Source organism: Coregonus lavaretus (genome assembly GCF_964263955.1).
Source record: "Coregonus lavaretus genome assembly, chromosome: 19".
Taxonomy (NCBI): Eukaryota; Metazoa; Chordata; class Actinopteri; order Salmoniformes; family Salmonidae; genus Coregonus; species Coregonus lavaretus.
Window position 1 is genome coordinate 47,704,791 of NC_140006.1, and position 24,642 is coordinate 47,729,432.

Genomic DNA, 24,642 nt, shown 5'->3' on the forward strand with positions numbered 1-24,642 from the left:
CCCTTTATGGAAGACAAGGGGTTCTACCTAGAACCCTTTATGGAAGACAAGGGGTTCTACCTAGAACCCTTTATGGAAGACAAGGGGTTCTACCTAGAACCCTTTATGGAAGACAAGGGGTTCTACCTAGAACCCTTTATGGAAGACAAGGGTTCTACCAAGAACCCTTTATGGAAGACAAGGGGTTCTACCTAGAACCCTTTATGGAAGACAAGGGTTCTACCAAGAACCCTTTATGGAAGACAAGGGGTTCTACCTAGAACCCTTTATGGAAGACAAGGGTTCTACCTAGAACCCTTTATGGAAGACAAGGGTTCTACCAAGAACCCTTTATGGAAGACAAGGGGTTCTACCTAGAACCCTTTATGGAAGACAAAGGGTTCTACCTAGAACCTTTAACATCCTAAGAATAATTTCTGGGAGGAAGGGTTCTTTGATGATTTTTCTTTCTTTTAAATAGTGCTTGAGCATTAGTGTTTACCTCCGTGTTTAAACTTTAACATCAGGAGTTGAGTCATCTGATCAGTTTAAAAAAGATAGGTGTGAGTGTTTTAACCTGTACCTACATGGGAATATTTGTGCATGTATCTGGTATACCCTTAATCATTTTACATAGTTGATATCTTTGCCATGATTTCTTTATTTCTAATGAGTATTTTCTGTGATTTTGTTGTTGTTGTTGCAGAGAGTAGGAGAATAGAATGGAGAATGAGTGAACCAGCAGTGAACCAGCAGTGTGTTGTGTGGTATACAGCTAATTGTAAAATAACCCCCGTGTTGGTGTTCATAACCAGAGTTGAGTGTGATTGTCATTTTGACTCTGTGTAGAGTAAAACACTGAAAACCACGCCCATCATTATCATATTTCCCAGCATGCTCTACTGCAGTTTGATTTTCAGAATTGTTTGTTTCAATATCTGTGTTTTTGCATGTAAAGTACATTGATTGGTTGATTAATCGGATGCTACACAAAGATAAATAACGTAAATTTTTCTAAACGAATCCAAACTGTTAGTAGTTGAACTTATTGCACCCGTTACTGAGATTGGTTGTTCCACATTAGATGATTTAGGACAGGTAATCTCATTGGTGAATCTTACCTACCCTAGCAGTCATTCTGAATGCAATTGTTGGATATCCTCACTGGCTGGATTCCAATAGGAATTACACAACACTTTGCAAGGAAGCATAATGGGACTTGCAGGCCTGATGTGGCCTGTAAACAAGAGTTTCCTAACACCACTGTGTTAAGGTATAACTAGGCCCTCAAAGAAAGGCCTTATGATATATGTAATCTATTGTCATAAAGAGTTAGATTTTAAAGGCTAATAAGGTTGGTGGAACCGTTCATATAGTGTTCTAGGAAGAACTCTTCAAATATAAAAGGGTTCTTGGTAGAACCCTTCAGAGGGTTGTAAGTAGAACCATTTACAGGGGTTTCTATGGAGAACCCTACATAGAGGGGTTCTACCTAGCACCAAAAAGGGTTCCCCTATGCAGACAAACTGAAGAACGCTATATGGTTCTACTTAGCACCTTTGGTAGTGTAGCTACTACATGTACCGACTTGACATGAGCTTGGTATGGGTATGGGCTAGATATGGGCTTGGTATGGGTATGGGCTAGATATGGGTTTGGTATGGGTATGGGCTAGATATGGGTTTGGTATGGGTATGGGCTAGATATGGGCTAGATATGGGCTTGGTATGGGTATGGGCTAGATATGGGCTTGGTATGGGTATGGGCTAGATATGGGTTTGGTATGGGTATGGGCTAGATATGGGCTAGATATGGGCTTGGTATGGGTATGGGCTAGATATGGGCTTGGTATGGGCTAGATATGGGCTTGGTATGGGCTAGATATGGGCTTGGTATGGGTATGGGCTAGATATGGGTTAGATATGGGTATGGGCTAGATATGGGCTTGGTATGGGCTAGATATGGGCTTGGTATGGGTATGAGCTAGATATGGGCTAGATATGGGCTTGATATGGGTATGAGCTAGATATGGGTATGAGCTAGATATGGGCTTGGTATGGGTATGAGCTAGATATGGGTTAGATATGGGCTAGATATGGGCTTGATATAGATATGGGCTAGATATGGGCTTGATATGGGCTTGGTATGGGTATGAGCTAGATATGGGCTAGATATGCGCTTGATATGGGTATGAGCTAGATATGGGCTAGATATGCGCTTGATATGGGTATGAGCTAGATATGGGTTAGATATGGGCTAGATATGGGCTTGGTATGGGTAGGAGCTAGATATGGGCTAGATATGAGCTTGGTATGGGTATGGGCTAGATATGAGCTAGATATGGGTTAGATATGGGCTAGATATGGGCTTGATATGGGTATGGGCTAGATATGGGCTGGATATGGGCTTGATATGGGTATGAGCTAGATATGGGCTTGATATGGGTATGAGCTAGATATGGGTATGAGCTAGATATGGGCTTGATATGGGTATGAGCTAGATATGGGCTTGATATGGGTATGAGCTAGATATGGGTTAGATATGGGCTTGATATGGGCTTGGTATGGGTATTGGCTTCTCTTATAGGAATAGGGCCTTTCCTTAAATATCAGAAAACAGATCATTCAGTCGACATTCATTACGGCTATAGACTCTGGTGATAGAGTCTATATGAATGTAGCTTCTACTGTACTGAAGACATTGGACGCAGTTTACCGTAGTGCCCTACGCTTTATTACGGTGATAGGTTCAGGACACATCACTGCATTCTGTATCAGTTTACCGTAGTGCCCTACGCTTTATTACGGTGATAGGTTCAGGACACATCACTGCATTCTGTATCAGTTTACCGTAGTGCCCTACGCTTTATTACGGTGATAGGTTCAGTCCACATCACTGCATTCTGTATCAGAAAGTAGGCCGGCCCTCAAGTCTCGTAGATCAATGCACTGCTCTCTTTTTGTTTATTAAGCCCTCGTGTGCAAACTTCAACCATACCTGACTTCATTGTTAAATTACAGACATACGAGTCACCTGACCCACAGGGATGGCTAATTCTGGAGGTCCCTTCAATCTCCACTGTTAGGTACATCTGCCTTTAGTGTTTCTGTCCCATATATGGAATGATCTGTAGAGCTCTCTGGTGCCTCCCGGGCAGTTGAAGTTGTTGATGGAGTACTTCTTAGTGAGGACCTCCGTGTTGAAGAATGGGATTCTTCTGATGGAAGACCTCCGTGTTGAGGAATGGGATTCTTCTGATGGAAGACCTCCGTGTTGAGGAATGTGATTCTTCTTAAATTGCTTGTAGTATTGTATGTTCTTATTATGTATGTTTGAATGTTGTACATTTTATAAATTGTGTTCATGCATGGCTCCCTTGGAAAAAGAGGCCTTAGTCTCAATGGGACTCCCTGATCAAATAAATATGACTACTAAACATGATAACATCCACCAGGCCAGGGATGACTTAGTTTATCTTGTACCTTTGGGGGATGGAGAGGTGTGAGTGATACCATTACCAAACCTAAATGCACGGATAGTTGTCTATGATGATATCATGTCAGGACAGCAAAGACTATAGTCAAGGTTTTCACAAGAGCGCCTCGGTTTCTCTTAATTGAATCAATCAAATCAGTCATACCCATGGTTGTTGGTATCACTCACCCTCGAGGACACAGTTTTCTCTGCCTTACTTTTCCTTATCTTTTCTCTCCTGTGTCTCCTTCCCTCCTCTCCGCTGCCAGAGAAGACAGGATGTTTTCTGAGAATGAAATAAGAAATATTATGGTCTGGTTTAGCGTTTGTACATAAACATGGTAATGAGTCTTCTTCTCTCTCATTTCCCTCCTGTCACTTTAAGGTTTGTCTTCAGTGTGTCTGGTGGTTAAGGTTTGTCTTCAGTGTGTCTGGTGGTTAAGGTTTGTCTTCAGTGTGTCTGGTGGTTAAGGTTTGTCTTCAGTGTTTCTGGTGGTTAAGGTTTGTCTTCAGTGTGTCTGGTGGTTAAGGTTTGTCTTCAGTGTGTCTGGTGGTTAAGGTTTGTCTTCAGTGTTTCTGGTGGTTAAGGTTTGTCTTCAGTGTTTCTGGTGGTTAAGGTTTGTCTTCAGTGTGTCTGGTGGTTAAGGTTTGTCTTCAGTGTTTCTGGTGGTTAAGGTTTGTCTTCAGTGTTTCTGGTGGTTAAGGTTTGTCTTCAGTGTGTCTGGTGGTTAAGGTTTGTCTTCAGTGTTTCTGGTGGTTAAGGTTTGTCTTCAGTGTTTCTGGTGGTTAAGGTTTGTCTTCAGTGTTTCTGGTGGTTAAGGTTTGTCTTCAGTGTTTCTGGTGGTTAAGGTTTGTCTTCAGTGTTTCTGGTGGTTAAGGTTTGTCTTCAGTGTTTCTGGTGGTTAAGGTTTGTCTTCAGTGTGTCTGGTGGTTAAGGTTTGTCTTCAGTGTGTCTGGTGGGTTTTAGAGTCTTTGTGATCTTGAGATAATTCAGCAGGAGCTCTGATTATCCCCCTTTACCCTGGAGTGTGACCTTGTTCGTTCAATCCACTTGAAGAGATTGGATTGGTGTAAGAAAACGTGCACACTTTGGGTAGAATGGGAAGAAACTGAATTGGGATGCAGTGGTTGATATTCAACAGTTCCCTCTCATCAAATGCTCTACTGATAAAATTGTGTCAATAGGTTCCCTCTCCCCAGGTTACTGCCACCGTGACATTAAACCAGAGAACCTGCTCTGTCTCCCCAGGTTACTGCCACCGTGACATTAAACCAGAGAATCTGCTCTGTATGGGTCCAGAGCAGGTGAAGATAGCTGACTTTGGGTTGGCCAGAGAGATACGCTCCCAGCCTCCCTACACTGAATATGTCTCAACTAGATGGTAAGATGTTTGATTTGCACTCTGTTGGCATTATCTGAACATGAATAAGTAAAGCATTATCCCCTTGGGTCAACCAGACTGGTTGATATACAGTACCAGTCAAAAGTTTGGACACACCTACTCATTCCAGGGTTTGTCTTTATTTGTACTATTTTCTACATTGAAGAATAATAATGAAGACATCAAAACTATGAAATAACACATATGGAATTATGTAGTAACCAAAAAAGTGTTAAACAAATCAAAATATATATTTATATTTGAAATTCTTCAAAGTAGCCAACCTTTGCCTTGATGACAGCTTTGCACACTCTTGGCATTCTCTCAACCAGCTTCATGAGGTAGTCATCTGGAATGCATTTCAATTAACAGGTGTGCCTTGTTAAAATTTAATTTGTGGAATTTCTTTCCTAATGCGTTTGAGCCAATCAATCAGTTGTGTTGTGACAAGGTAGGGGGGGTATACAGAAGATAGCCCTATTTGGTAAAAGACCAAGTCCATATTATGGCAAGAACAACTCAAATAAGCAAAGAGAAACGACAGTCCATCATTACTTTAAGACATGAAGGTCAGTCAATCCGGAAAATTTCAATAACTTTCTAAGTTTCTTCAAGTGCAGTCGCAAAAACCATCAAGCGCTATGATGAAACTGGCTCTCATGAGGACCGCCACAGGAAAGGAAGACCCAGAGTTACCTCTGCTGAAGAGGATAAATTCATTACAGTTAACTGCACCTCAGATTGCAGCCCAAATAAATGCTTCACAGAGTTCAAGTAACAGACACATCTCAACATCAACTGTTCAGAGGAGACTGTGTGAATCAAGCCTTCATGGTCGAATTGCTGCAAAGAAACCACTACTAAAGGCCACCAATAAGAAGAAGAGACTTGCTTTGGCCAAGAAACACGAGAAATGGACATTAGAACGGTGGAAATCTGTCCTTTGGTCTGATGAGTCCAAATTAGAGATTTTTGGTTCCAACCGCCGTGTCTTTGTGAGACGCAGAGTAGGTGAACGGATGATCTCTGCATGTGTATTTCCCACCGTAAAGCATGGAGGAGGAAGTGTTATGGTGTGGGGGTGCTTTGCTGGTGACACTGTCTGTGATTTATTTAGAATTCAAGGCACACTTAACCAGCATGGCTACCACAGCATTCTGCAGCGATACGCCATCCCATCTGGTTTGCACTTAGTGGGACTAACATTTGTTTTTCAACAGGACAATGACCCAACACACCTCCAGGGTGTGTAAGGACTATTTAACCAAGAAGAGAGTGATGGAGTGCTGCATCAGAATTACCTGGCCTCCACAATCCCCCAACCTCAACCCAATTGAGATGGTTTGAGATGAGTTGGACCGCAGAGTGAAGGAAAAGCAGCCAACAAGTGCTCAGCATATGTGGGAACTCCTTCAAGACTGTTGGAAATATATAGTCTGTACCTACTGTAACAGTCTGTATATATGTATATGTCAGTATATATCAACCAGTCTGTACCTACACTACCATTCAAAAGTTACACGTGGTCTACGGTTATGAGGCTGGTTCGACATACTGACAAATTCTCTAAAACGACGTTGGAGGCGGCTTATGGTAGAGAAATTAACATTCAATTATCTGGCAACAGCTCTGGTGGACATTCCTGCAGTCAGCATGCCAATTGCACGCTCCCTCAAAACTTGAGACATCTGTGGCATTGTGTTGTGACAAAACTGCACATTCTTGCATTTATATATTTATTTATTTATTTATTATTTTTGGATAATAATTATAAAGATAAATAAAATACAATAAGAGGATCACATGACAAACAAAACAACATCAACCTCTGACCTTCAAGCGGTTTACTGTGTTTGTCTGTCAGGCTTTAAACTCACTAAGGCAGACCTCTGCAGGACGTGAGGTGAGGCTGATCCTACGAGGTCTATACAGTTGTCTGTCTATAAAGCCTTTGTAACAGGCTTTGGTCATTTCACCATGTGGTTTAGAGCTCAGGGATTAAATGATTCTGACTCATCGGAGGTTAATCCCTTCAGGAGACACAGGACAGGAACAACAACAGTGTGTGTGTCTGTCTGTGTCTGTGTCTGTGTGTGTGTGTGTGTGTGTGTGTGTGTGTGTGTGTGTGTGTACATACAGTGCATTCAGAAAGTATTCAGACCCCTTGACTTTTTCCACAATTTGCTACGTTACAGCCTTATTCTAAAATTGGTTAAATAGTTTTTTTCCCTCATCAATCTACACACAATACCCCATAATGACAAAGCAAAAACAGGTTTTTAGAATGTTTTGCAAATTTTGCACCTGTATTTGGGGAGTTTCTCCCATTCTTCTCTGCACATCCTCTCAAGCTCTGTCAGGTTGGATGGGGAGCGTCGCTGCACAGCTATTTTTAGGTCTCTCCAGAGATGTTAGATTTGGTTAGAGTCCGGGCTCTGGCTGGGCAACTCAAGGACATTCAGAGACTTGTCCCGAAGCCACTCCTGCGTTTTCTTGGCTGTGTGTTTAGGGTTGTTGTCTTGTTGGAAGGTGGACCTTCGCCCCAGTCTGTGACCATTGGGTTCTTGGTCACCTCCCTGACCAAGGCCCTTCTCCCCCGATTGCTCAGTTTGGCCGGGTGGCCAGCTTGATGGTTCCAAACTTCTTCCATTTAAGAATGATTGAGGCCACTGTGTTCTTGGGGACCTTCAATGCTGCAGAAATGTTTTGGTACCCTTTCCCAGATCTGTGCCTCGACACAATCCTGTCTCGAAGCTCTACGGACAATTCCTTTGACCTGATGGCTTCGTTTTTGCTCTGACATGCTCTGTCAACTGTGGTACCTTATATAGACAGGTGTGTGCCTTTCCAAATCATGTCCAATTTCGAGTCTCATAGCAAAGGGTCTGAATACTTATGTAAATAAGATAATATATATATTTTTTTTTATACATTTGCAAACCATTCTTAAAACCTGTTTTTGCTTTGTCATTATCGGGTATTGTGTGTAGATTTTTTGTAGAAAATTTTATCAATTTTAGAATAAGGCTGTAACGTAACAAAATGTGGAAAAAAAGGGAAGGGGTCTGAATACTTTCCGAACGCACCGTGTGCATGTGCGTGGCTGTATAGTCTACCTGATCCTCCTGTCTCCTCCCCTCCCCAGGTACAGAGCCCCTGATCCTCCTGTCTCCTCCCCTCCCCAGGTACAGAGCCCCTGATCCTCCTGTCTCCTCCCCTCCCCAGGTACAGAGCCCCTGATCCTCCTGTCTCCTCCCCTCCCCAGGTACAGAGCCCCTGATCCTCCTGTCTCCTCCCCTCCCCAGGTACAGAGCCCCTGATCCTCCTGTCTCCTCCCCTCCCCAGGTACAGAGCCCCTGATCCTCCTGTCTCCTCCTCTCCCCAGGTACAGAGCCCCTGATCCTCCTGTCTCCTCCCCTCCCCAGGTACAGAGCCCCTGATCCTCCTGTCTCCTCCCCTCCCCAGGTACAGAGCCCCTGATCCTCCTGTCTCCTCCCCTCCCCAGGTACAGAGCCCCTGATCCTCCTGTCTCCTCCCCTCCCCAGGTACAGAGCCCCTGATCCTCCTGTCTCCTCCCCTCCCCAGGTACAGAGCCCCTGATCCTCCTGTCTCCTCCCCTCCCCAGGTACAGAGCCCCTGATCCTCCTGTCTCCTCCCCTCCCCAGGTACAGAGCCCCTGATCCTCCTGTCTCCTCCCCTCCCCAGGTACAGAGCCCCTGATCCTCCTGTCTCCTCCCCTCCCCAGGTACAGAGCCCCTGATCCTCCTGTCTCCTCCTCTCCCCAGGTACAGAGCCCCTGATCCTCCTGTCTCCTCCTCTCCCCAGGTACAGAGCCCCTGATCCTCCTGTCTCCTCCCCTCCCCAGGTACAGAGCCCCTGATCCTCCTGTCTCCTCCTCTCCCCAGGTACAGAGCCCCTGATCCTCCTGTCTCCTCCTCTCCCCAGGTACAGAGCCCCTGATCCTCCTGTCTCCTCCTCTCCCCAGGTACAGAGCCCCTGATCCTCCTGTCTCCTCCCCTCCCCAGGTACAGAGCCCCTGATCCTCCTGTCTCCTCCCCTCCCCAGGTACAGAGCCCCTGATCCTCCTGTCTCCTCCCCTCCCCAGGTACAGAGCCCCTGATCCTCCTGTCTCCTCCCCTCCCCAGGTACAGAGCCCCTGATCCTCCTGTCTCCTCCCCTCCCCAGGTACAGAGCCCCTGATCCTCCTGTCTCCTCCCCTCCCCAGGTACAGAGCCCCTGATCCTCCTGTCTCCTCCCCTCCCCAGGTACAGAGCCCCTGATCCTCCTGTCTCCTCCCCTCCCCAGGTACAGAGCCCCTGATCCTCCTGTCTCCTCCCCTCCCCAGGTACAGAGCCCCTGATCCTCCTGTCTCCTCCCCTCCCCAGGTACAGAGCCCCTGATCCTCCTGTCTCCTCCCCTCCCCAGGTACAGAGCCCCTGATCCTCCTGTCTCCTCCCCTCCCCAGGTACAGAGCCCCTGATCCTCCTGTCTCCTCCTCTCCCCAGGTACAGAGCCCCTGATCCTCCTGTCTCCTCCTCTCCCCAGGTACAGAGCCCCTGATCCTCCTGTCTCCTCCCCTCCCCAGGTACAGAGCCCCTGATCCTCCTGTCTCCTCCCCTCCCCAGGTACAGAGCCCCTGATCCTCCTGTCTCCTCCTCTCCCCAGGTACAGAGCCCCTGATCCTCCTGTCTCCTCCTCTCCCCAGGTACAGAGCCCCTGATCCTCCTGTCTCCTCCTCTCCCCAGGTACAGAGCCCCTGATCCTCCTGTCTCCTCCTCTCCCCAGGTACAGAGCCCCTGATCCTCCTGTCTCCTCCTCTCCCCAGGTACAGAGCCCCTGATCCTCCTGTCTCCTCCCCTCCCCAGGTACAGAGCCCCTGATCCTCCTGTCTCCTCCCCTCCCCAGGTACAGAGCCCCTGATCCTCCTGTCTCCTCCCCTCCCCAGGTACAGAGCCCCTGATCCTCCTGTCTCCTCCCCTCCCCAGGTACAGAGCCCCTGATCCTCCTGTCTCCTCCCCTCCCCAGGTACAGAGCCCCTGATCCTCCTGTCTCCTCCCCTCCCCAGGTACAGAGCCCCTGATCCTCCTGTCTCCTCCCCTCCCCAGGTACAGAGCCCCTGATCCTCCTGTCTCCTCCCCTCCCCAGGTACAGAGCCCCTGATCCTCCTGTCTCCTCCTCTCCCCAGGTACAGAGCCCCTGATCCTCCTGTCTCCTCCTCTCCCCAGGTACAGAGCCCCTGATCCTCCTGTCTCCTCCCCTCCCCAGGTACAGAGCCCCTGATCCTCCTGTCTCCTCCCCTCCCCAGGTACAGAGCCCCTGATCCTCCTGTCTCCTCCCCTCCCCAGGTACAGAGCCCCTGATCCTCCTGTCTCCTCCCCTCCCCAGGTACAGAGCCCCTGATCCTCCTGTCTCCTCCCCTCCCCAGGTACAGAGCCCCTGATCCTCCTGTCTCCTCCCCTCCCCAGGTACAGAGCCCCTGATCCTCCTGTCTCCTCCCCTCCCCAGGTACAGAGCCCCTGATCCTCCTGTCTCCTCCCCTCCCCAGGTACAGAGCCCCTGATCCTCCTGTCTCCTCCCCTCCCCAGGTACAGAGCCCCCGAGGTGCTCCTGAGGTCTCCGTCCTACAGCTCTCCTATAGACATCTGGGCAGTGGGCTGCATCATGGCAGAGCTATACACACTCACACCTCTGTTCCCTGGAAACAGCGAAGTGGACGAGATCTTCAAGATCTGCCAGGTGCTGGGCACCGTGAAGAAGGTGGGCAAGAGGGCTCATTCACACATACACATGCTGGGCACCATGAAGAAGGTGGGCAAGAAGACTCATTCACACAAACAGTGGGGAAAAAGGTATTTAGTCAGCCACCAATTGTGCAAGTTCTCCCACTTAAAAAGATGAGAGAGGCCTGTAATTTTCATCATAGGTACACGTCAACTGTGACAGACAAAATGAGGAAAAAAAATCCAGAAAATCACATTGTAGGATTTTTTATTAATTTATTTGCAAATGATGGTGGAAAATAAGTATTTGGTCAATAACAAAAGTTTCTCAATACTTTGTTATATACCCTTTGTTGGCAATGACACAGGTCAAACGTTTTCTGTAAGTCTTCACAAGGTTTTCACACACTGTTGCTGGTATTTTGGCCCATTCCTCCATGCAGATCTCCTCTAGAGCAGTGATGTTTTGGGGCTGTCGCTGGGCAACACAGACTTTCAACTCCCTCCAAAGATTTTCTATGGGGTTGAGATCTGGAGACTGGCTAGGCCACTCCAGGACCTTGAAATGCTTCTTACGAAGCCACTCCTTCGTTGCCCGGGCGGTGTGTTTGGGATCATTGTCATGCTGAAAGACCCAGCCACGTTTCATCTTCAATGCCCTTGCTGATGGAAGGAGGTTTTCACTCAAAATCTCACGATACATGGCCCCATTCATTCTTTCCTTTACACGGATCAGTCGTCCTGGTCCCTTTGCAGAAAAACAGCCCCAAAGCATGATGTTTCCACCCCCATGCTTCACAGTAGGTATGGTGTTCTTTAGATGCAACTCAGCATTCTTTGTCCTCCAAACACGACGAGTTGAGTTTTTACCAAAAAGTTATATTTTGGTTTCATCTGACCGTATGACATTCTCCCAATCCTCTTCTGGATCATCCAAATGCACTCTAGCAAACTTCAGACGGGCCTGGACATGTACTGGCTTAAGCAGGGGGACACGTCTGGCACTGCAGGATTTGAGTCCCTGGCGGCATAGTGTGTTACTGATGGTAGGCTTTGTTACTTTGGTCCCAGCTCTCTGCAGGTCATTCACTAGGTCCCTCCGTGTGGTTCTGGGATTTTTGCTCACCGTTCTTGTGATCATTTTGACCCCACGCGGTGAGATCTTGCGTGGAGCCCCAGATCGAGGGAGATTATCAGTGGTCTTGTATGTCTTCCATTTCCTAATAATTGCTCCCACAGTTGATTTCTTCAAACCAAGCTGCTTACCTATTGCAGATTCAGTCTTCCCAGCCTGGTGCAGGTCTACAATTTTGTTTCTGGTGTCCTTTGACAGCTCTTTGGTCTTGGCCATAGTGGAGTTTGGAGTGTGACTGTTTGAGGTTGTGGACAGGTGTCTTTTATACTGATAACAAGTTCAAACAGGTGCCATTAATACAGGTAACGAGTGGAGGACAGAGGAGCCTCTTAAAGAAGAAGTTACAGGTCTGTGAGAGCCAGAAATCTTGCTTGTTTGTAGGTGACCAAATACTTATTTTCCACCATCATTTGCAAATAAATTCATTAAAAATCCTACAATGTGATTTTCTGGATTTCTTTTCTCAATTTGTCTGTCATAGTTAACGTGTACCTATGATGTAAATTACAGGCCTCTCTCATCTTTTTAAGTGGGAGAACTTGCACAATTGGTGGCTGACTAAATACTTTTTTTCCCCACTGTACACATGCTGGGAACCATGGAGAAGGTGGGGAGCTGAAGAGATTCGGAGGTCAATGTTTATTTCATTATCATGGCTTTCTAAACACGTGTGAAACTCACCTACTCACTCAATTACTCACCCACCGCTGTTGTTGTTGTTGTTGTTAATGTTTTTGTTGTTGTTAATGTTGTTGTTGTTGTTGTTAATGTTGTTGTTGTTGTTAATGTTGTTGTTGTTAATGTTGTTGTTGTTAATGTTGTTGTTGTTGTTAATGTTGTTGTTGTTGTTAATGTTGTTGTTGCTGTTGCTGTTGCTGTTGCTGTTGTTGTTGTTAATGTTGTTGTTGTTCATGTTGTTGCTGCTGTTGTTACTGTTGCTGTTGTTGTTGTTGTTGCTGTTGTTGTTGTTGTTGTTGTTGTTGTTGTTGTTGTTGTTGTTGTTGTTGTTGTTACTGTTACATCATGGGTCTCTCGGTCACGGCCGGCTGTGACACAGGCTGGGATCGAACCCGGGGCTGTAGTGACGCCTGATAATGGGAAGACCGCTGCGCCACTCGGGAGATCCTGTTGCTGTTACTGTTGTTGCTGTTTTTTCTTGTTGTTGCTTCTGCTGCTGTTGTTGTTGGTGTTGCTTACTCAACTTTCCTTCTCCATCTTCCCGTTATCAGACGGACTGGCCTGAGGGCTATAACCTGGCAGCCTCTATGAACTTCCGTTTCCCCCAGTGTGTCCCGACCAGCCTGCGCTTGCTGGTCCCCAACGCCTCCAATGAGGCAGTGGTTCTGATGAGGGATATGCTACAGTGGGACCCCCAGAAGAGACCCACCGCAGTGCAGGTACACATATTAACCCTAACCCCAGAAGAGACCCACCGCAGTGCAGGTACACATATTAACCCTAACCCCAGAAGAGACCCACCGCAGTGCAGGTACACATATTAACCCTAACCCCAGAAGAGACCCACCGCAGTGCAGGTACACATATTAACCCTAACCCCAGAAGAGACCCACCATCAGTGAGGATTAATATGATGATTACACACTGTGTTCCAGGCTCTGAGGTACCTGGGCCAGGCATTGGGTCCTCCACCTCAGTACCTGGAGCAGCACAAAGCCCAGAGCAGGACCGCAGCAGCAGCACAGCAGGCCTCCTCCACAGAGCCCAAACCTCTCCCCGTCTGGAAGGCCGACCTCCAGCCCCAGCCAGCCCACACCCAGGGTCAGGGTCAGGGCAGGGTCCACCACCACCAGCCTCAGCATAACACTGACCATCACAGACTCTCCAACACAGACTGGGACGGACACAGCCAGTACCAGTACCAGTACCAGCCATCCCCACTCAGCCTGGTCACCCAGCCACAGGTCAGTGATGTAGCTAGCCATCTTCACTCAGCCTGGTCAAACACACCCAGCCACAGGTCAGTGATGTAGCTAGCCATCCCCACTCAGCCTGGTCAAACACACCCAGCCACAGGTCAGTGATGTAGCTAGCCATCCACTCAGCCTGGTCAAACACACCCAGCCACAGGTCAGTGATGTAGCTAGCCATCCCCACTCAGCCTGGTCAAACACACCCAGCCACAGGTCAGTGATGTAGCTAGCCATCCCCACTCAGCCTGGTCAAACACACCCAGCCACAGGTCAGTGATGTAGCTAGCCATCCCCACTCAGCCTGGTCAAACACACCCAGCCACAGGTCAGTGATGTAGCTAGCCATCCCCACTCAGCCTGGTCAAACACACCCAGCCACAGGTCAGTGATGTAGCTAGCCATCCCCACTCAGCCTGGTCAAACACACCCAGCCACAGGTCAGTGATGTAGCTAGCCATCCACTCAGCCTGGTCAAAAACACCCAGCCACAGGTCAGTGATGTAGCTAGCCATCCCCACTCAGCCTGGTCAAACACACCCAGCCACAGGTCAGTGATGTAGCTAGCCATCCCCACTCAGCCTGGTCAAACACACCCAGCCACAGGTCAGTGATGTAGCTAGCCATCCCCACTCAGCCTGGTCAAACACACCCAGCCACAGGTCAGTGATGTAGCTAGCCATCCCCACTCAGCCTGGTCAAACACACCCAGCCACAGGTCAGTGATGTAGCTAGCCATCCCCACTCAGCCTGGTCAAACACACCCAGCCACAGGTCAGTGATGTAGCTAGCCATCCCCACTCAGCCTGGTCAAACACACCCAGCCACAGGTCAGTGATGTAGCTAGCCATCCCCACTCAGCCTGGTCAAACACACCCAGCCACAGGTCAGTGATGTAGCTAGCCATCCTCACTCAGTCTGGTCAAACACACCCAGCCACAGGTCAGTGATGTAGCTAGCCATCCACTCAGCCTGGTCAAAAACACCCAGCCACAGGTCAGTGATGTAGCTAGCCATCCCCACTCAGCCTGGTCAAACACACCCAGCCACAGGTCAGTGATGTAGCTAGCCATCCACTCAGCCTGGTCAAAAACACCCAGCCACAGGTCAGTGATGTAGCTAGCCATCCCCACTCAGCCTGGTCAAACACACCCAGCCACAGGTCAGTGATGTAGCCAGCCATCCCCACTCAGCCTGGTCAAACACACCCAGCCACAGGTCAGTGATGTAGCTAGCCATCCTCACTCAGCCTGGTCAAACACACCCAGCCACAGGTCAGTGATGTAGCTAGCCATCCCCACTCAGCCTGGTCAAACACACCCAGCCACAGGTCAGTGATGTAGCTAGCCATCCCCACTCAGCCTGGTCAAACACACCCAGCCACAGGTCAGTGATGTAGCTAGCCATCCCCACTCAGCCTGGTCAAACACACCCAGCCACAGGTCAGTGATGTAGCTAGCCATCCCCACTCAGCCTGGTCAAACACACCCAGCCACAGGTCAGTGATGTAGCTAGCCATCCCCACTCAGCCTGGTCAAACACACCCAGCCACAGGTCAGTGATGTAGCTAGCCATCCCCACTCAGCCTGGTCAAACACACCCAGCCACAGGTCAGTGATGTAGCTAGCCATCCCCACTCAGCCTGGTCAAACACACCCAGCCACAGGTCAGTGATGTAGCTAGCCATCCCCACTCAGCCTGGTCAAACACACCCAGCCACAGGTCAGTGATGTAGCTAGCCATCCACTCAGCCTGGTCAAAAACACCCAGCCACAGGTCAGTGATGTAGCTAGCCATCCCCACTCAGCCTGGTCAAACACACCCAGCCACAGGTCAGTGATGTAGCTAGCCATCCCCACTCAGCCTGGTCAAACACACCCAGCCACAGGTCAGTGATGTAGCTAGCCATCCCCACTCAGCCTGGTCAAACACACCCAGCCACAGGTCAGTGATGTAGCTAGCCATCCCCACTCAGCCTGGTCAAACACACCCAGCCACAGGTCAGTGATGTAGCTAGCCATCCCCACTCAGCCTGGTCAAACACACCCAGCCACAGGTCAGTGATGTAGCTAGCCATCCCCACTCAGCCTGGTCAAACACACCCAGCCACAGGTCAGTGATGTAGCTAGCCATCCCCACTCAGCCTGGTCAAACACACCCAGCCACAGGTCAGTGATGTAGCTAGCCATCCTCACTCAGCCTGGTCAAACACACCCAGCCACAGGTCAGTGATGTAGCTAGCCATCCCCACTCAGCCTGGTCAAACACACCCAGCCACAGGTCAGTGATGTAGCTAGCCATCCTCACTCAGCCTGGTCAAACACACCCAGCCACAGGTCAGTGATGTAGCTAGCCATCCCCACTCAGCCTGGTCAAACACACCCAGCCACAGGTCAGTGATGTAGCTAGCCATCCCCACTCAGCCTGGTCAAACACACCCAGCCACAGGTCAGTGATGTAGCTAGCCATCCCCACTCAGCCTGGTCAAACACACCCAGCCACAGGTCAGTGATGTAGCTAGCCATCCCCACTCAGCCTGGTCAAACACACCCAGCCACAGGTCAGTGATGTAGCTAGCCATCCCCACTCAGCCTGGTCAAACACACCCAGCCACAGGTCAGTGATGTAGCTAGCCATCCTCACTCAGCCTGGTCAAACACACCCAGCCACAGGTCAGTAATGTAGCCAGCCATCCCCACTCAGCCTGGTCAAACACACCCAGCCACAGGTCAGTGATGTAGCCAGCCATCCTCACTCAGCCTGGTCAAACACACCCAGCCACAGGTCAGTGATGTAGCTAGCCATCCCCACTCAGCCTGGTCAAACACACCCAGCCACAGGTCAGTGATGTAGCTAGCCATCCCCACTCAGCCTGGTCAAACACACCCAGCCACAGGTCAGTGATGTAGCCAGCCATCCCCACTCAGCCTGGTCAAACACACCCAGCCACAGGTCAGTGATGTAGCTAGCCATCCCCACTCAGCCTGGTCAAACACACCCAGCCACAGGTCAGTGATGTAGCTAGCCATCCACTCAGCCTGGTCAAACACACCCAGCCACAGGTCAGTGATGTAGCTAGCCATATCCACTCAGCCTGGTCAAACACACCCAGCCACAGGTCAGTGATGTAGCTAGCCATCCCCACTCAGCCTGGTCAAACACACCCAGCCACAGGTCAGTGATGTAGCCAGCCATCCCCACTCAGCCTGGTCAAACACACCCAGCCACAGGTCAGTGATGTAGCCAGCCATCCCCACTCAGCCTGGTCAAACACACCCAGCCACAGGTCAGTGATGTAGCTAGCCATCCTCACTCAGCCTGGTCAAACACACCCAGCCACAGGTCAGTGATGTAGCCAGCCATCCCCACTCAGCCTGGTCAAACACACCCAGCCACAGGTCAGTGATGTAGCTAGCCATCCACTCAGCCTGGTCAAACACACCCAGCCACAGGTCAGTGATGTAGCCAGCCATATAGCAGTATTATCTCTATGGATTATGGAGATTATACGGAGATAGACAAATATATTTTTGTAAGGGCCAAGAGCTTACTATAGTACTAACATTATAGTATTATGGACTTACTATGACTGAGATATGGTTGTCTCACCTAGATATCTTAAGATGAATGCACTAACTGTAGATGGCTCTGGATAAGAGTGTCTGCTAAATGACTCACTACTGTAGATGGCTCTGGATAAGAGCGTCTGCTAAATGACTCACTACTGTAGTGGCTCTGGATAAGAGCGTCTGCTAAATGACTCACTACTGTAGTGGCTCTGGATAAGAGCGTCTGCTAAATGACTCACTACTGTAGTGGCTCTGGATAAGAGCGTCTGCTAAATGACTCACTACTGTAGTGTCTCTGGATAAGAGTGTCTGCTAAATGACTCACTACTGTAGTGACTCTGGATAAGAGCGTCTGCTAAATGACTCACTACTGTAGTCGCTCTGGATAAGAGCGTCTGCTAAATGACTCACTACTGTAGTGACTCTGGATAAGAGTGTCTGCTAAATGACTCACTACTGTAGTCTCTCTGGATGAGAGAGTCTGCTAAATGACTCACTACTGTAGTGACTCTGGATAAGAGCGTCTGCTAAATGACTCACTACTGTAAGACTCTGGATAAGAGCGTCTGCTAAATGACTCACTACTGTAAGACTCTGGATAAGAGCGTCTGCTAAATGACTCACTACTGTAGTGGCTCTGGATAAGAGAGTCTGCTAAATGACTCACTACTGTAGTCTCTCTGGAATTGAGCGTCTGCTAAATGACTCACTACTGTAGTGGCTCTGGATAAGAGAGTCTGCTAAATGACTCACTACTGTAGTGACTCTGGATAAGAGCGTCTGCTAAATGACTCACTACTGTAAGACTCTGGATAAGAGCGTCTGCTAAATGACTCACTACTGTAGTGTCTCTGGATAAGAGTGTCTGCTAAATGACTCACTACTGTAGTGGCTCTGGAAAAGAGCGTCTGCTAAATGACTCACTACTGTGGTGACTCTGGATCAGAGCGTCTGCTAAATGACTCACTACTGTAGTGACTCTGGATAAGAGCGTCTGCTAAATGACTCACTACTGTAAGACTCTGGATAAGAGCGTCTGCTAAATGACTCACTACTGTAGTCTCTCTGGATAAGAGCGTCTGCTAAATGACTCACTACTGTAGTGGCTCTGGATAAGAGCGTCTGCTAAATGACTCCGATGTAAATAGGATAGTACTGTATTGTATACAATAGGCTGGGATATACTTTAATATATAACCTATATATACTTTAAAGGTAATAGCTACTGTCAGTATTTGTTTCTTTGTATCAATTTATGTCCTCTCACAAACGGGGTTATTGTACACTGAACAACAATATAAGCGCAACATGTAACGTGTTGGTCCCATGTTTCATGAGCTGAAATAAAAGATCACAGGAATTTTCCATACGGACTAAAAGCTTATTTCTCTCAAATGTTGTGCAGAAATTTGTTTACATCCCTGTTAGTGAGCATTTCTCATTCGACAAGATAATCCATCCACCTGACAGGTGTGCCATATCAAGAAGCTGGTAGAACAGCATGATCATTACACAGGTGCACCTTGTGCTGGGGACAATAAAAGGCCACTAAAATATGCAGTTTTGTCACACAACACAATGCCACAGATGTCTCAAGTTTTGAGGGAGCGTGCAATTGGAATGCTGACTGCAGGAATGTCCACCAGAGCTGTTGCCAGATAATTGAATGTTAATTTCTCTACCATAAGCTGCCTCCAATGTCGTTTTAGAGAATTTGGCAGTACGTCCAACCGGCCTCACAACCACAGACCACGTTTATGGCGTCGTATGGGTGAGCGGTTTGCTGATGTAAATGTTGTGAACAGAGTGCCCCATGGTGGCGGTGGGGTTATGGTATGGGCAGGCATAAGTTACGGACAACGAACACAATTGCATTTTATCGATGGCAATTTTAATGCACAGAGATACCGTGACGAGATCCTGAGGCCCATTGTCGTGCCGCCACCTCATGTTTCAGCATGATAATGCACGGCCCCATGTCGCAAGGATCTGTACGCAATTCCTGGAAGCTGAAAATGTCCCAGTTCTTCCATGGCCTGCATACTCACCAGACATGTAACCCATTGAGCATGTTTGGGATGCTCTGGATCGATGTGTACGACAGCATGTTCCAGTTCCTGCCAATATCCAACAACATCGCACAGCCATTGAAGAGGAGTGGGACAACATTCCACAGGCCACAATCAACAGCCTGATCAACTCTATGCAAAGGAGATGTAGCGCTGCATGATGCAAATGGTGGTCACACCAGATACTGACTGGTTTTCTGATCCACGCCCCTACCTTTTTTTTAAGGTATCTGTGACCAACAGATGCATATCTGTATTCCCAATCATGTGAAATCCATAGATCAGGGCCTAATGAATTTATTTCAATGTACTTATTTCCTGACATGAACATTAACTCAGTAAAATCTTTGATAGTTGACAATACAAAATACAGATTTTAAAAACCACATTGTGGACCAGTCCTAGTCAACTCATGGTACAGTATTTAATTTGGAGTCCTCTATAATACATGACATCATTATCGTGTGGGATTTGATGTGGAACTTGTCCAACAGAAAGCCACTCCAGCGGGGTGTGAGAACGGCACATCAGGGTTCAGGAGCGGTAGGATGTGGTGGGGACAGACGTCAACAGGCACCTGGGACGAGGTGGACGACTCTGACCTCGGCATCTCCTTCTCCAAGAAACCCAGCATGGCATCTCTCAGGGACAAACACCAGGACCAGGACAATGACTGGTAGGTCCTTCTGCTTCTTCCTGCCATGCCTGGCTAGGGATTAGGCCCGGTTTGTTCTAGGCAGGTTACATGGTCAGAACCTTTTGGGCATAGTCGCAGACGAGACCTTGGTCTCAATGGGATTACCAGCAACAAAATAGTTAAATATGCTATTTTTTCCTAGTGATCATGTGGTCAGGAAAACTCCTGGCTCCTAGACATGATACATTCTTGTCTTATAAAATGACACCCACTTATACGGTATTTCTACATGCAGTTTTATATTGATTAATGTATTGTTTGATTGTGTGTAGGTTTGCAGAGCCCAAGTCCAACACATCATCAGTGAAGCAACACTACCTGCGCCATTCCAGATACCTCCCTGGTAAAGTCCTGTGGTGCTGAAACCTGTAGGGTCCAGAGACCTCCCTGGTAAAGTCCTGTGGTGCTGAAACCTGTAGGGTCCAGAGACCTCCCTGGTAAAGTCCTGTGGTGCTGAAACCTGTAGGGTCCAGAGACCTCCCTGGTAAAGTCCTGTGGTGCTGAAACCTGTAGGGTCCAGAGACCTCCCTGGTAAAGTCCCTGGCTGTGTGCTCGATTTTATACACCTGTCAGTAACAGGTGTGGCTGAAATAGCCGAATCCACTAATTTGAAAGGGTGTCCACATACTCTTGTATATATAGTGTACCTCGCTGGTAAAGTCCTGTGGTGCTGAAACCTGGAGGGTCCAGTCAATGGTCCAGTCAATGGTCCAGTCAGTAGTCCAGTCAGTAGTCCAGTCAGTGGTCCAGTCAGTGGTCCAGTCAGTAGTCCAGTCAGTGGTCCAGTCAGTGGTCCAGTCAGTGGTCCAGTCAGTAGTCCAGTCAGTAGTCCAGTCAATGGTCCAGTCAGTAGTCCAGTCAGTAGTCCAGTCAGTAGTCCAGTCAGTGGCCCAGTCAGTAGTCCAGTCAGTGGTCCAGTCAGTAGTCCAGTCAGTGGTCCAGTCAGTGGTCCAGTCAGTGGTCCAGTCAGTAGTCCAGTCAGTAGTCCAGTCAGTGGTCCAGTCAGTAGTCCAGTCAGTAGTCCAGTCAGTAGTCCAGTCAGTGGTCCAGTCAGTAGTCCAGTCAGTAGTCCAGTCAGTGGTCCAGTCAGTCAATGGTCCAGTCAGTAGTCCAGTCAGTGGTCCAGTCAGTGGTCCAGTCAGTGGTCCAGTCAGTAGTCCAGTCAGTAGTCCAGTCAGTGGTCCAGTCAGTAGTCCAGTCAGTAGTCCAGTCAGTGGTCCAGTCAGTCAATGGTCCAGTCAGTAGTCCAGTCAGTGGTCCAGTCAGTGGTCCAGTCAGTGGTCCAGTCAGTAGTCCAGTCAGTGGTCCAGTCAGTAGTCCAGTCAGTAGTCCAGTCAGTAGTCCAGTCAGTGGTCCAGTCAGTCAGTGGTCCAGTCAGTGGTCCAGTCAGTAGTCCAGTCAGTAGTCCAGTCAGTGGCCCAGTCAGTAGTCCAGTCAGTAGTCCAGTCAGTGGTCCAGTCAGTGGTCCAGTCAGTGGTCCAGTCAGTAGTCCAGTCAGTGGTCCAGTCAGTAGTCCAGTCAGTGGTCCAGTCAGTGGTCCAGTCAGTGGTCCAGTCAGTAGTCCAGTCAGTGGTCCAGTCAGTGGTCCAGTCAGTGGTCCAGTCAGTAGTCCAGTCAGTGGCCCAGTCAGTAGTCCAGTCAGTAGTCCAGTCAGTAGTCCAGTCAGTGGTCCAGTCAGTAGTCCAGTCAGTGGTCCAGTCAGTAGTCCAGTCAGTAGTCCAGTCAGTGGTCCAGTCAGTGGTCCAGTCAGTGGTCCAGTCAGTGGCCCAGTCAGTAGTCCAGTCAGTGGTCCAGTCAGTGGTCCAGTCAGTAGTCCAGTCAGTAGTCCAGTCAGTGGTCCAGTCAGTCAATGGTCCAGTCAGTAGTCCAGTCAGTGGTCCAGTCAGTGGTCCAGTCAGTGGTCCAGTCAGTAGTCCAGTCAGTGGTCCAGTCAGTGGTCCAGTCAGTGGTCCAGTCAGTAGTCCAGTCAGTAGTCCAGTCAGTAGTCCAGTCAGTAGTCCAGTCAGTAGTCCAGTCAGTAAATAATATAAACTGGGGAGTAATACAGTGTGTGACTTGGTTTGTTAGTCTGGGCCTCTTTAATGTTTTGGGTCTTCAGCTCTTACTTTAATGCCAGCCAGTCCCAACAACACACACTTGAAGAGACTCCCAGACAGTGTGCCTTTGGAAAGACCCTTGTCAACCTGGAATAGTATTAAATCGTCATCACATACAGTGCATTATATACAGTGGCATTCGGAAAGTATTCAGACCCCTTGACGTTTTCCACATTTTGTTACGTTACAGCCTTATTCTAAAATGGATTAAATTATTGTTTTTTCCCCTCATCAATACCCCATAATGACAAAGCAAAAACAGGTTTGTAGAAATTTTTGCAAATTTATAAAAAATAAACAATGGAAATATCACATTTACATAGATATTCAGACCCTTTACTCAGTACTTTCTTGAAGCACCTTCGGCAGCGATTGCAGCCTCGAGTCTTCTTGGGTATGACGCTACAAGCTTGGCACACCTGTATTTGGGGAGCTTCTCCCATTCTTCTCTGCAGATCCTTTCAAGCTCTGTCAGGTTGGATGGGGAGCTTCGCTGCACAGCTATTTTCAGGTCTCTCCAGAGATGTTCGATCGGATTCAAGTCCGGGCTCTGGCTGGGCCACTCAAGGATATTCAGAGACTTGTCCCGAAGCCACTCCTGCGTTGTCTTGGCTGTGTGCTTAGGGTCGTCGTCCTGTTGGAAGGTGAACCTTCGCCCCAGTCTGAGGTACTGAGCACTCTGGAGCAGGTTTTCATCAAGGATCTCTCTGTACTTTGCTCCATTCATCTTTCCCTCGATCCTGACTAGTCTCCCAGTCCCTGCTGCTGAAAAACATCCTCACAGCATGATGTTGCCACCCCCATGCTTCACCGTAGGGATGGTGCCAGATTTCCTCCAGACGTGACGCTTGGCTTTCAGGCCAAAGAGTTCAATCTTGGTTTCATCAGACCAGAGAATCTTGTTTCTCATTATGTGAGAGTCCTTTAGGTGCCTTTTGGCAAACTCCAAGCGTGCTGTCATGTGCATTTTACTGAGGAGTGGCTTCCGTCTGGCCACTCTACCATAAAGGCCTGATTGGTGGAGTGCTGCAGAGATTGTTGTCCTTCTGGAAGGTTCTCCCATCTCCACAGAGGAACTTGGGAGCTCTGTCAGAGTGACCATTGGGTTCTTGGTCACCTCCCTGACCAATGCCCTTCTCCCTCGATTGCTCAGTTTGGCCGGACGGCCAGCTCTAGGAAGAGTCTTGGTGGTTCCAAACTTCTTCCACTGTGTTCTTGGGGACCTTCAATGCTGCAGATATTTTTTGGTACCCTTCCCCAGATCTGTGCCTCGACACAATCCTATCTCAGAGCTCTATGGACAATTCTTTCGACCTCATGGCTTGGTTTTTGCTCTGACATGCACTGTCAACTGTGGGACCTTATATAGACAGGCGTGTGCCTTTCCAAATCATGTCCAATCAATTGAATTTACCACAGGTGGACTCCAGTCAAGTTGTAGAAACATCTCAAGGATGATCAATGGAAACAGGATGCACCTGAGCTCAATTTAGAGTCTCATAGCAAAGGGTCTGAATACTTATGTAAACATTTCTAAAAACCTGTTTTCGCTTTTTCATTATGGGGTATTGTGTGTAGATTGATGAGAAAAAAAATATATTGAATCCATTTTAGAATAAGGCTGTAACGTAACAAAACGTGGAGAAAGGGAGAATGCACTGTAGATACATCTCTGTTACCTGTCCTGTGCTCAACCAAGTCTCTCTCTCTGTCCTCTCTCTCTGTCCTCTCTCTCTCGGTCCTCTCTCTCTCTGTCCTCTCTCTCTCTCTCTCTCTCTCTCTCTCTCTCTCCGTCCTCTCTCTCTCTGTCCTCTCTCTCTCTGTCCTCTCTCTCTCTGTCCCCTCTCTCTCTCTGTCCCCTCTCTCTCTCTGTCCTCTCTCTCTGTCCCCTCTCTCTCTCTCTCTCTCTCTCTCTCTCTCTCTCTCTCTCTCTCTCTCTCTCTCTCTCTCTCTCTCTCTCTCTCTCTCTCTCTCTCTCTCTCTCTCTCTCTCTCTCTCTCTCTCTGTCCTCTCTCTCTCTGTCCTCTCTCTCTGTCCTCTCTCTCTCTCGTCCTCTCTCTCTCTCTCTCTCTCTCTCTCTCTCTCTCTCTCTCTCTCTCTCCGTCCTCTCTCTCTCTGTCCTCTCTCTCTCTGTCCTCTCTCTCTCTGTCCCCTCTCTCTCTCTGTCCCCTCTCTCTCTCTGTCCTCTCTCTCTCTGTCCCCTCTCTCTCTCTCTCTCTCTCTCTCTCTCTCTCTCTCTCTCTCTCTCTCTCTCTCTCTCTCTCTCTCTCTGTCCTCTCTCTCTCTGTCCTCTCTCTCTCTGTCCTCTCTCTCTCTGTCCTCTCTCTCTCTCTGTCCTCTCTCTCTCTCTGTCCCCCTCTCTCCTCTCTCTGTCCGTTCCAGGCGTGAACCCAAAGACCAGCAGCAGCAGCTTTCTGACAGGCCAGCAGCAGTGTGGAAGGAGTGTGTGGGCCAACTCCTCTTTAACCAGGGCACAGGGAGCAGGACTGCCACTTAACAAGGGTAATAATAATTCACTGATTACTCCTTTATTACACGTATACAGTCAAATCTCGTTCAAGTCCATCTTTAATGTCCCAGTAGGGAGTTTCCA

General features: G+C 48.6%; 1 protein-coding gene across 1 annotated transcript in view; it reads left to right on the top strand.

Moving 5' to 3' along the window:
* LOC311146337 (serine/threonine-protein kinase MAK-like) overlaps positions 1 to 24,642 on the top strand; it is a gene marked incomplete at its 5' end in the record, with an annotated part of 49,342 nt that overhangs the window by 13,305 nt on the left and 11,395 nt on the right. Inside the window, 7 exons of the mRNA XM_084182820.1 lie at positions 4,703 to 4,835; positions 10,421 to 10,592; positions 12,920 to 13,087; positions 13,304 to 13,612; positions 19,751 to 19,932; positions 20,226 to 20,296; positions 24,432 to 24,551. Coding sequence (XP_084038946.1) covers positions 4,703 to 4,835; positions 10,421 to 10,592; positions 12,920 to 13,087; positions 13,304 to 13,612; positions 19,751 to 19,932; positions 20,226 to 20,296; positions 24,432 to 24,551 — 1,155 coding nt within the window. The remainder of the gene's footprint in view (positions 1 to 4,702; positions 4,836 to 10,420; positions 10,593 to 12,919; positions 13,088 to 13,303; positions 13,613 to 19,750; positions 19,933 to 20,225; positions 20,297 to 24,431; positions 24,552 to 24,642) is intronic.